Source organism: Plecotus auritus (assembly GCF_963455305.1).
Source record: "Plecotus auritus genome assembly, chromosome: 2".
Lineage (NCBI taxonomy): Eukaryota > Metazoa > Chordata > Mammalia > Chiroptera > Vespertilionidae > Plecotus > Plecotus auritus.
In genome coordinates this window covers 221,900,276-221,911,818 of record NC_137771.1, presented here as the reverse complement: position 1 = coordinate 221,911,818, position 11,543 = coordinate 221,900,276, and the positions used below count along the sequence as shown (strand labels likewise).

The window sequence follows — 11,543 nt, the reverse complement described above, 5'->3', positions numbered from 1 at the left end:
TAATGCCTAATTCGAAAATTCCACATTTCTTTCCTGAGGTACCCGGTTTTCTACGCAGCAAGGTAAAGAGAAATGAAGAGTTCAGTGAGAAGACAACCATCTCCTTCTTAGGCTATCCGGTCCCACTACTCAAACCATGAATCGAATCGTGAGGAGACGTCCCCACTATCTCACCCTTTATTTTCTTGTGACTTCTTTTCTGCAGTACTGCAATCATATGTGAAGAGGCTGTCGTCATCCTCACTGAAGAAAAATAACAGAAAGATTTTTAAAAAGTACTTTGTTAATTAAAATGCTCATTTCTTTTATTTCCCTGGAACAGAAAAATATTTGCCTACTCATTAAGTTAAGGGTCTCAGCCACAGCAGGTAACTGTCTGGGTTTGCTACCTCAGGCAACAGTTATGGAGCTTTATTCGCCTAATCTCTATTTGGGGTCGCCATACACAACTGGCATGGTTCTGCACAAAAATCCGTTTAGTAAAATAAGTGAGAACAAAAGTCACCAGAAAGTATCCTATTCTTTCAGGCACTAGCACATGAATGTAAAATGGTTATGTTTGAAGAAATGTGTTCTGATATTGTTTTCAGTGGGTTTTTTGTACCCAAATTTAAAACTGCCATTTCTAGTTTAGAAAAATGTCTCACCTACCCAAAAAAGCTCCCTTAGCTGCCAAGCACTGACCAATACAGGAGCCACCCATCTTCCCCATTACACCCTAAGTTCTCTACTATATATTCCTCCCCACCACTCCTTAGCACACAGAAGGCATCTTGTACAAATGTATAGCCTTTAAATGACTGCGCTTTAAACTCTTCACAGGGAGCACTGGAGCAGAGAAAAGAGAAGTAGTCCTCCAAGTCAGAAACTGTGCGGGCCACCAAGGAAGCAAGCAGATGGATGTCTCCCTGTGGCATGTGTGAGACACTGTGCACCTCGAAAACAAAGTAATCTGGGATACATGACAGGTTTGTGAGTAAATTTAACATTGAGCCGACACCGGTTTGGCTCAGTGGATAGAGCGTCAGCCTGTGGACTGAAAGGTCCCAGGTTGGATTCCGGTCAAGGGCATGTACCTTAGTTGCGGGCACATCCCCAGTAGGAGGTGTGCAGGAGGCAGCTGATCGATGTTTCTCTCTCATCGATGTTTCGAACTATCTCTCTCCCTTCCTCTCTGTAAAAAATCAATAAGATATATTTTTTTAAAAAATTTAACATTGAGTTGGGAGTTCTGAAACCAGGACACTGAACAGTGAGCACTGATAGTGCATTTTTGTTAGGCACGTTGTCTGTTTCAAGCATGAGAATCAAAACCCTGAGAAAAGAAAAACAGGGGTGGAAACGGACCACTACCAACATCCCTGAGGCTCCCGAGTCAAGAATAATGGAGCAACAAACATTTCCTGATCTAAAAATCCCGAGCGCTGTGTGCACACTGGGGCACCATAAGGAAAGAACGTTAAATTAAGGAAAGCAAAAGCAGAACTGTGTGAAGGGCCACCAGGCAGGTGAGCGCTGCGGACTCCGAGTGCACCCTCGTGTAAGGAGTGGTCGCCGAAGACCCTCGAATCCTGAAGAGCAAGTAGGGCGGGGTCGCTAGATGCAGAGGAGTGTGAGGAAGCAAGGCACCAGCGCAGGACGAGGGAGGCCAGAGGGAGCGCGCCTGAGAGTCAACCCCTCCAACCAGGCTGCCTTCCTCTCACGCTCGGGTCTGGCGGGCGTCCCCGGGACCCCGCTTTGGCCCCATCCAGCCCCACATCGCCCCATGTAACTGGGCCCCACCTGGCCCCCTCAGAACCCAGCCAAGAGCAACGCAGACCAGCCATCGAGGGGGCGGGGCCCTGGACAGGTGGCCAGCGGAGCGCCCGGGGCGGTTCTAGGGAGAAGGGCTGAAAGGAATCGGTGCAGGCAAACAGCCAGGCCGAGGAGGCAGTGGAGGGCCCGAAGGCAGCGGCGGGACTCCCGCGGGGCACCCCAGCACGAGCGCAGCCCCGGGCGCAGGGAAATCGGGGTCTCCAGGCCCCGACGCGCGCCCGCAGCCTGGCTCCCTGCTCCAAGGCCAGACCCCTTACCTGCTCGCGGTGGTGGTGGCCAGGAACCGGCTGCCTCCCCGCACCACCAGCGCCTGCCCGCACAGAGCCAGTCCCGCGGAACTCGCCATGAGCCCAGCCGTTGCGCTAGTACCCACGTGCGCCGCCCAGCGCCTCTGCCCCGACCGCGCCCGAAAGTGACGTTGCGCGCAGACGCAGCAAGGTGACAGGTCACCGGTGACAGCGCCGATCCCGGGCATGCGTAGAAGGTCTTCTCTCTCTCTTCATCCTCCAAACCGGGTTTCCTGTCTCTTGGCGATTCAGGTTCTGTCGCTGATCAAATTTGTCCGGGGGAATACACAGCACACGCGATAACGCTTGCTTGACGTTGGTCTTTTCCCCCAGACCGAATAAGCCGGTTCTGAATTCTAATCATGCACCATGAAACCAACATGAGGTCTGGCCCCACAAGACACGGAGCAATGCATAAATGAAAACTTAAAGAACTGTGTTTGGCCATCAGATGTAAGCACAACTCAATCATTTTGATCTTTTTGAGATGCTAAGTCACTTGACTCACACTTTGACTTCTTACAGTACTTGTGCAAACAAGATTGATTTGCCTCAAGATCTTTTTCTTATCAAATTCCATGATAACCCATATCTTGCTTTTTAATTTTAATCAAGTCTGAATTGAAATGTTTTTAAGCTAAGTCTTATTTTCATAATCTTTCCTTTTTTATGTCTCTTCTGGAACTACTTATTTTGTTGTGAGCTATTAGACATTAACGTTTGCCTGCAAAAGTATTGTTTAAGTGGATTTTATCATCATTACTCTCATATATAAGTAAACTATAAATTTCATCATTATTATGATGCGTTGATATTTTACTATCTAATTATCTTAGCCTATTACCCAAAACCCACAACTTGAATTTCAGTTCTATGTAATTTGTCTATTGTTGTTTTTTTAATTTCTTAATATGGCTAAATTATCACCAAGTTTTCAATTCTATGAAATTTTAAAAACAATGAGGGTATATTAATCATTTACAGCTTTGATAAAAATGGAGAATTACTTGGTTTCATACCATCTCTCTTGGTAATTGTTAGTTCGCCAAAGGAGGAACACACGAGGCCAGAGTGGTGAGGGATTACGAATTTATTTTATTCGATCAGCCCCCAGTGATCGAAAAAGTCAGCGGCTTTTAAAGGACTTTTGGCGGGCTTTTTTTCTGGGTGGAGACTTCTTTGTGCATACCCAGAGGGGAGATAATGGAATGTGGTCACCGCAAGTGAAATGTGGTCAAAGGGAATGTCCATAGTGAAATGACCTGAAAAGTCAGTCCCCAGGGGGAGGGGTATCAATTCAATTGCTCCATCAAACCTAACAGTAATTTTCTCAAAGAAGGTGGCTGTGTTATTAGTAACTCTATCTGCTATCCACTGCCATAACAATGCATGGCAAACACAAAATTTTGTGACCGAAAACAGCATTCACTTAGCTCGATTCTGTGGGTTGGCTGTCGAGGCTGCACTTAGCTGGGTGGTTCTTCTGGTGTTGAATGAGCTGTGCCCTGTGCCTCTGGCCAGCCACCTCGCTGGAAGAGAACTAGCTGGTTTGAATGGCCTGGGACGGCTCATCTCTATTCCATCTGGCCTCTCGTCCCCCAGAAGGGTAATGGGTATGGTGTGCATGGTAAGCAAAATCAGGAAAAAGCCCGCAAACCTCATGAGATCCGGGCAGAACTGGTGCACTGTTCTAAGTGCACTTTTGACACAGTCTATTGGCCATAAAAAAAAAAAAGTCACAAGGGCATTAGGAGCCCAGGGGTGGGGAAATAAACTGCCCCTCCTGGCAAGCGGTGCAGCGAAGTCACATACAAAGAGGGCCTGAGCAAGGGAACTGATGGAACACTGAGGGCATTTGTAGAGTCCTATCTACCACAGTTCATCCTCTGGCCCCAGTGATTCATATCTACTCACCTGGAGAGCACTTACCTCCTCCCAACGTCCCCAAAAGTCCCATCCAACCAGGCTCCAAGTCCAGGATCTTGGGATCTGTACTAGGTTGGATGTGGCTCCTCGGGTGCAGCTAGCTCCTCTTGATCCAGAGACCTATAAACTAAAAGGCCGAGTTATCACCCCTACACAGCCAACCTGCCCCGGTGAGCTGGGAAAGGAAGGAGAACCACAGGAAACACTTCCCTTTGGAAAGGGGGAGCCTGGGGTACACCCAGCAATCTCTTGTCTACAGCAGTTCTGAAACCCACAGGAAACTGTCTGCAGGGTGCCCAGGAGTGGGAAGTACCCCTTGATGAGGTGAGACATCCCATCCTGATTCTTGCCTCTGCCCTCTACGCTAGCCCTCCTCTTCCAGCACCTTCTTGGTCACTTTGAAAAACATGCCCTTTGAGCAACTCTCTGAAACCTTTGGCTGCCTTAGCAAGTTGGGGGCCCAGAGGCCTTTTTTCACTTTAAATTTCCCAGTGCCCTTGAGCCAGCAGGTGTGCTTTGTTCAATACAACTCCCATAAAAACGTTGTGGAGCCCGACTAGTGTGGCTCAGTGGTTGAGCATCCACCTATGAACCAGGAGGGCATGGTTCGATTCCCTGTCAAGGCACATGCCCAGGTTGTGGGCTCGATCTCCAGTGGGGGAGTGCAGGAGGCAGCTGATCAATGATTCTCTCTCATCATTGATGTTTCTATCTCTCCCTCTCTTGTCAATAAAGATATTTTATTTTAAAAGATATTTTATTTTATTTTAAAGATATTTCTCTCTGAAATCAATAAAGATATTTTATTTTTAAAAAAAAGCTTTGTGGAGATGTCAGCATTGCAGTTGAATAAGATAGATCCCTCATCATGTCCTGCCCCCCCCCCCATCAAAACAATGTAACATCCATAGGCAAAAGTGCCCTTGTGGGAGCTGTGGGGTCCAGTACCATATGCCCAGGAACCCAGGAGTATCACCACCTATGCATCAGATAATAGGCATACACACCTTGGTCCCAGCTGTAGTGGCTGCAGTGGCTCATGAACTGCCTCCACCCCTCTTGGCCACAATCGGGGAGGAAAACACCGTCTTAGACCATCACCCATGAAAGAGCTTTGGTAGTAGTCCAGGTTTCCAGTGGACAAGTTCCAGCACATCGTCAGAGCAAAAAATATGAGGGTAGGAGGAGCAGTTTGACTTTGCCAGCACCACCCCACCCCTAAGGCAGCCCAGCTTAGGGCCAAGAGAGACCTTTTCAGCCATGATTTCTCCCACAGGAGAAAGTGAGAGCACCTGAGTGAGCACCCAGCTTCCCCAGCTGTGCCAGATGCTGCTAAGGAGTCTATTTCTCTCTTGCCCCAACCAGAGTACCGAATTGTGAGGCTGGGAGAGCAGGAGATAGAATTCTCAGAGGAACTTAAAGGGACATCAACATTGCTAAATGCATCACAGACTCTATCAAGAAGCCTGCCCCTGACCCGCTAGTCACCTGCAGAATCCACAACTGGCCCACAGGCACCCCAGCACACCACACACCTCATCCACACACACTTCTACCCTGTGAGCCGCTCCCTGTGCGTTCCCAGTGGTGGTGAGAGCCAGTTTGGGCAAAGGAATATTGAGCACACACGGGGGGGGCGGGGGGGGGGGCCTAAGTCTGTGGGCCAAGGAGAGACAATAAACTTGAGTTGTAGCACCACTTTTGGAAAACAAAAGGGAGTGTCAGCCCCCGCCTTTTGCATTGCAGGATCCGGAAAAGGCATGGAGCTTAGGAATTCTACCACAAGAGGGAGCAAGAAACGTGAAGCAAATGTATCCACAGAAGGTCTGAAAGACAATCCCTATCTGGGCTAATGGAAGGTGCTTCTCTCCCAGAGGCAGTTAGCAAAGATTGAGATGGACTGCTACTTCAAATGTGAAGACAGCAACACAAGACTTCAAAGAACACGAAAAATCCAGGAAACAGGATATCACCAAAGGATCACAATAATCTTCAAGTAACTTATCTCAAAGACAATGGACATCTTACAAGTTACCAGATAAAGAATTCAAAATAGCTGTTTTAAGGACTCTCAATAAATTGCAAGAAAGCAAAGAAGGACAATTCAATGAAATCAGTAAAACAATGCATTAAAAAATGAGAAGTTTAACAAAGATAGAAATCATAAAAAAGAATCAAAGAAAATTCTGGAGCCTAAGAACACTATGAATAAATTTTTTTTAAAAAGGCAATAGAGAGCATTAACAACAGAATGGATCCAGCAGAAGAAAGAATCTGTGAGTTAGAAGACAGAAACTTTGAAATATTCCAGTTGGAAGAGAACAAAGAAAAAAGAAAGCCTAGGCGATCTATGGAATACTAACAAAAAGAACAATTTGCAAATTGTTGCAGGTTCAGAAGGAGAAGAGAGAAAGAAAGGGGCAGAACACTTATTTAAATAAATATTAACTGAGAACTCCCCAAGTCAGGGGAGAGATTTGGACATCCAAGTTCATGGAGCTCATAACTCACCAAACAAACTCAAAGAGATCCTCTCAAACACACATAACAATAAAGATAAAGTAAGAGATCCCTAGCTAGTTTAGCTCAGTGGATAGAGCATCGGCCTGCAGACTGAAGGGTCCCAGGTTCAAGTCCAGTCAAGGGCACATGCCTGGGTTGCAGGCTCGATCCCCAATAGGGGGCATGCAGAAGGCAGCTGATCAACGATTCTCTCTCATCATTGATGTTTCTATCTCTCTCTCCCTCTCCCTTCCTCTCTGAAATCAATAAAGATATATTTTTAAATGCATTATGAAGTATTTCATACATGTCAAAAATATATAAGATACAAACACTCATGTACCTACAACACACCTGAAGAAATAAAGATTACTAATGGAACTGAAGCCCAAGGCTCCCTTCCATGTGGCTCTCACCCCAATCTACCCCCCGCCAACCACCCCTCCAGAGGGAGCCATTATCCTATTCTTGTGGGTGGCCTGTCTTTCTTGTTTAACGAGTAGGAAAGTCTTTATGTACTCTGGATACTAATTCTTTTTTTTAATTACTAATTCTTTATGAATTAAATAATTTCCTAGTTTGTCTTTCTTAACTTTTTATAGTGCCTTTTGTAAACAAAAATTTTAATGTCATTAAATAACTTGGAATGTCCTAGACCACAGCACGTGTGTGTGTGTGTGTGTGTGTGTGTGTGTGTGTGTGTGTATTTAACACCAAATTCAAAAGAGAGTAGGTCTGTAGACATTTCCCCCTGCCAGTGCCCAGGCTGAGGTAGACACATTCCCTGTGGCCTGTTTTTGCTAGCAGGTGGCTTTGCCCAGGTTTACCTTGTCAGTGAGGCGCAGCTCTGCTAGGGCTTCCTCTGCTTTCCAGCCCACTCCCAAGGGTTCACAGGTCCCAAGTCTTGTCTTCTCTTCTCCTGATATCACTTAAACCACGGGACTGGCTTACTGAGATCTGCAAATGCTCCCTGGGCAGTGCCCTGGGCTTCTTGTGTTTTCTTTCTTCTGGTGTTTCTTTGTTCTTGTTGTTTTGTTTTGTTTTTTTTGTTTACTTGTCCCTGGAGAACACTTCTATGGCCCAGGACATTCCAAACTATGACAAAATGATCACATGAGACCAAAATGGGCATCACTCAGAAGAGCCTAGTGGACATGAAAAGCAAATCCACGTGGGAGGCATGCACACTCAACCCAGGCTTAGGAATTCCCACAGTTAGGAGCCCAGAAAGACATGAACTTCAAGCACATCACTGCACAGTGATCATGAACAAGCACCAGCAGACAACAGAAAACAGCACTGGATGTGTGAACAGAACTGGTGGTTTAAATTATGCTTGAAACATTTTGCCCAGAATTGCTAAATGTTCTGTAGCCCAAGGGTTTTTCACAATACCTAGTGGCCCAATACTGCCAGGAAGAGAAGTCATTACATGTGTTTTCAATCACAGTTTTAGGTACTCCCATTTCACTTTAATTTTCCTTATTTCCTTAATTTTTCTTGGCAAAATTTTTTTTAATTTACTTTTCCTGTATGCTGAGCTGCCTGTTTTTATTCTTTTATTAAAAATAAAATTATCATCCCTGGCCAGGTATCTCAGTTGGTTAGAACATTGTCACAATATGCCAAGGTTGTGGGTTTGATCTCCAGTCAGGGCACATACCAGAAGTAATCAATGAATACAGAAATAAATGGAACAACAAATTGATCTCTCCCTCTCTCTCTCTCTTTCCCCCTTCCTCTCTCTCTCTAAAATCCATAAATAATATCTTAAATAAAAGTAAATTATCTTACTAATTTAGAAAAGCATAATATATAGGGTCATCCTAAACAATATTTTAAAACCAGTGTAACTGAAAGCTCTTTAAAAACAATCTTAATTTAAAATGCATAATTAAATTGTGTTAATTTACATAGGATAGTGGCATAATACATTCTTTTGGGGGCTTACATATTAGACAAGAATGCAGCTGGACTGATGTGGCTCAGTGGTTGAGCATGACCCAGGGACCAGGAGGTCACAGTTCCCCCCTCCCAGTCAAGGCACATGCCTGGGTTTTGGGCTCAATCCCCAGTAGGGATCGTGCAGGGGGCAGCTGATCTATGATGTTTCTCTCTCGTCGTTGATGTTTCTATCCCTCTTTCCCTCTCTCTGAAATCAATTAAAAAAAAAAAAAAAGAATGCAGAGCTAGGGTGTGCAGATGGCGTGATATCTGAGTATTTTTATTTTCTTCTTTGACCCCAACACCTTTGAGTTCACAGTTTGGGTCCAAGTAATGCTCCAGTTATCTAGTAAGTTATATTTTTAAAAGTTTAATTTTTCCTTAGGAGACATCTAGTAGTTTATATAAAACTATAGGGGATTAATAAGAGAATATGGACAAATGTAAGTTTTTGAGGTTGTTAACCTCAAAATAGAAAGCCAAAGTGAGAGGCAAGCAGTGTTTGAGAACAAAGGCTAGCTAATCAAGAAGCACTGACTGAGGCAGAAACCTAGTGTTCCAATAATGGGACTGAAGGCAAGAGGTTTTTATGAGAAAAAGCAGGGAAATCATTACATGAACAGAAGGAAGGAATTTGTATTGCTGTTAATAAGCTATGTTATTCTTTAGCTACACGTGGCTGTTTACTAATTCTAAAGAATGTCTTTATTTTTAGTCCTATACAGGGGCTGTTTCCTGTTAGCTTTACAACTGTTTGGAAGACAATGCTGCTCCGGCCCAGTCTAAAGGTTATTTTGCCAAGTTCAAAAGTTCAAGGAGTAAGACATGCAGGCGGGACCTCTGGAATTGCTGCCCAACTCTATTTTAAAATGGCTCTACTTGTGCCAACTTTTCACAAGGTTTTATCTAAAAATGCGGGGTTGGTACTTGGTAGAGCTCCAGGCAGAGGTGATCGGTGCCTGCAGAGAGTTTGGACAGAGAATTAGCAGTTGGAGCACCAACCCCTGCTGCCAGCAAACTCTAGGCTAGTTTCTTAGCTGATTGGAAAATATGGTCTAATCCCCTCTCCACAAATACTCATTAAATCACCAGCCCTTTCTAGCCTCCGCGTCTTCGATTTTTCTGCAGCACTTTATATTTGCTTCTTTTTTTCTAAAATATTTTTATTGATTTCAGAGACAGAGGGAGAGGGAGAGAGAGAAACATCAATGATGAGAGAGAATCATAGATTGGCTGCCTCCTGCAGGCCCCCCACTGGGGATCGAGCCCGCAACCTGGGCATGTGCCCTTGACCGGAATCAAACCTGGGACCCCTCAGTCCACAGGCCAACACTCTATCCACTGAGCCAAACCAGATAGGGCTGTATTTGCTTCTTGCACTTGGCTCTGTGTTTTCTATTCCTTTTGGCCAAATGCAGTGCAGACTAGTAATAACCTCCCCACCTGACTCAGCACTAGGTTCCCAGTAGATCCTGTGCCCTCCAGGCTTAGGCATTGATCATACATGCTGCCATAATTACCTTCACATGCATAATTATGTTGGTTCTTTGAAAACCATTAAGATGACATCTCCCTACTCACTGGGTCTCTTCTTCCCCAGGGCTCCCCTCAACCATATCTGCCCCCTCCTCAAATCACTCTGGCTGGTGATCACACCCCATCTCACTGGGGGAGGTCTTTTCACTTTGTTTGTTCTTGAATCTTAACCTTTAGCTGATTGTGCCTGCTGTTGGGGCTCCAGATCCTGTGAAGGAGGGTGAAGTGAACTACCCAAATCCAGATCAGCTTCTCCAAGTGGCAGCTGTGGGTAATCACCTTCAAAGCTTTTTTTAAAAATAAAATATTTTTATTGATTTCAGAGAGGAAGGGAGAGGGAGATAGAAACATCAATGAGATAGAATCATTGATTCACTGCCTCCTGCACGCCCCCTACTGGGGATCAAACTCGGACCCGGGGCATGTGTCCTGACCGGGATTTGAACCTTGACCTCCTTCACCTTCAATTTTCTTAATCACTTGTAAAAAAGGACACTTCACAAAGACAAGCATGAACTTTCCCCTGGGACAACAAAGTTAATTTGGTTTGAGCAAAGGATAATTATTGTTAGCATGTGGGTTTTTTTTTTTCTTCTCCCTGTAGGGATGTTAGTAGGACAAGGGTCTCAAGGTCTGGGCAGTTCTAAATGTTATTACTAAATGTTATTCTTGCTAAATGTTAAAATGTAATACAGTCTTTTGCAGGCCAGCTGTAAACAGGATGAGCTTGACAGGAACCCAACGGGATACATGTAGCCAACTGTAAAGAAGAAATCAATGTGTAATTAACCAAATATGTTATAAGCAACGGGTAACTTGAATGTAATGCTTTATTAAGGACACTGGGCATAGAAGGAGTGGGGGCGGGAAGACATGACCAATAGGGAAGGAAGCCGATTACTAACTACATTTACTCCACGATTATGTCTAACTCTGGGGAAATTTTACATTGAAAGCTATAAACATTCAGGTAAAATAAACTTGCATTTCTGATCTGCCTGGATCCGGTATTAGTGTTGTCACGGGCCAAAAGCGCGCTCACGGTCTGGCCTGAGGTAACCCAGTACAAGGGGCAGTAAACAGAGGTGACCACAGAAGACTACGCCGAAGGGAGGACGGAGTCTGATCGGATGCCGGAGGGTGGCCGCGGAGGGAGGCTGGGCAAGTGGTGCAGTTTCCACTTAACGTGCAGAAGGGCTTCAAGTCCACCAAGGCCAGAAAAACTCCCTCGGACCCGCGTTCCGCACACAATGACAGGAGGCGTGCCTGGCAATAAGCACGGTGCGGTCCCTGCGCCCAAGCTGCTGCATCACCCTGGTCCGGGAGGAACACCAGCCCGCGACCCACGATCCACTGGAGAACAATCTCCAGGCGTCCCGCGGAGAGCCGGGAGCAACTGGGGTGCGCGCTCGGGGCCACGCCTCCGCCCCGCCCCCTGTCCCCTCTTGTGATTGGTGCCCTGGGAGCATGTACTCAGCGCGCGCAGAGGCTGTTTCCCCTCCCATCCCTGCCTGGGATTGGTGACCTAGGTTC

General features: G+C 45.7%; 1 protein-coding gene across 1 annotated transcript in view; it reads right to left on the bottom strand.

Annotated features, from left to right (window-relative positions):
• The window catches only part of WDR4 (WDR4 tRNA N7-guanosine methyltransferase non-catalytic subunit), a 24,306-nt gene extending 16,767 nt beyond the window's left edge, over positions 1-7,539 (bottom strand). Inside the window, exons 1-3 of the mRNA XM_080654087.1 lie at positions 7,358-7,539; positions 2,073-4,155; positions 175-243 (exon numbers count right to left, since the gene is read on the bottom strand). Of these exons, the coding sequence (XP_080510213.1) occupies positions 175-243; positions 2,073-2,290 (287 nt within the window). The 5' untranslated portion in view covers positions 2,291-4,155; positions 7,358-7,539. The remainder of the gene's footprint in view (positions 1-174; positions 244-2,072; positions 4,156-7,357) is intronic.
• Positions 7,540-11,543: the final 4,004 nt, after the last annotated feature.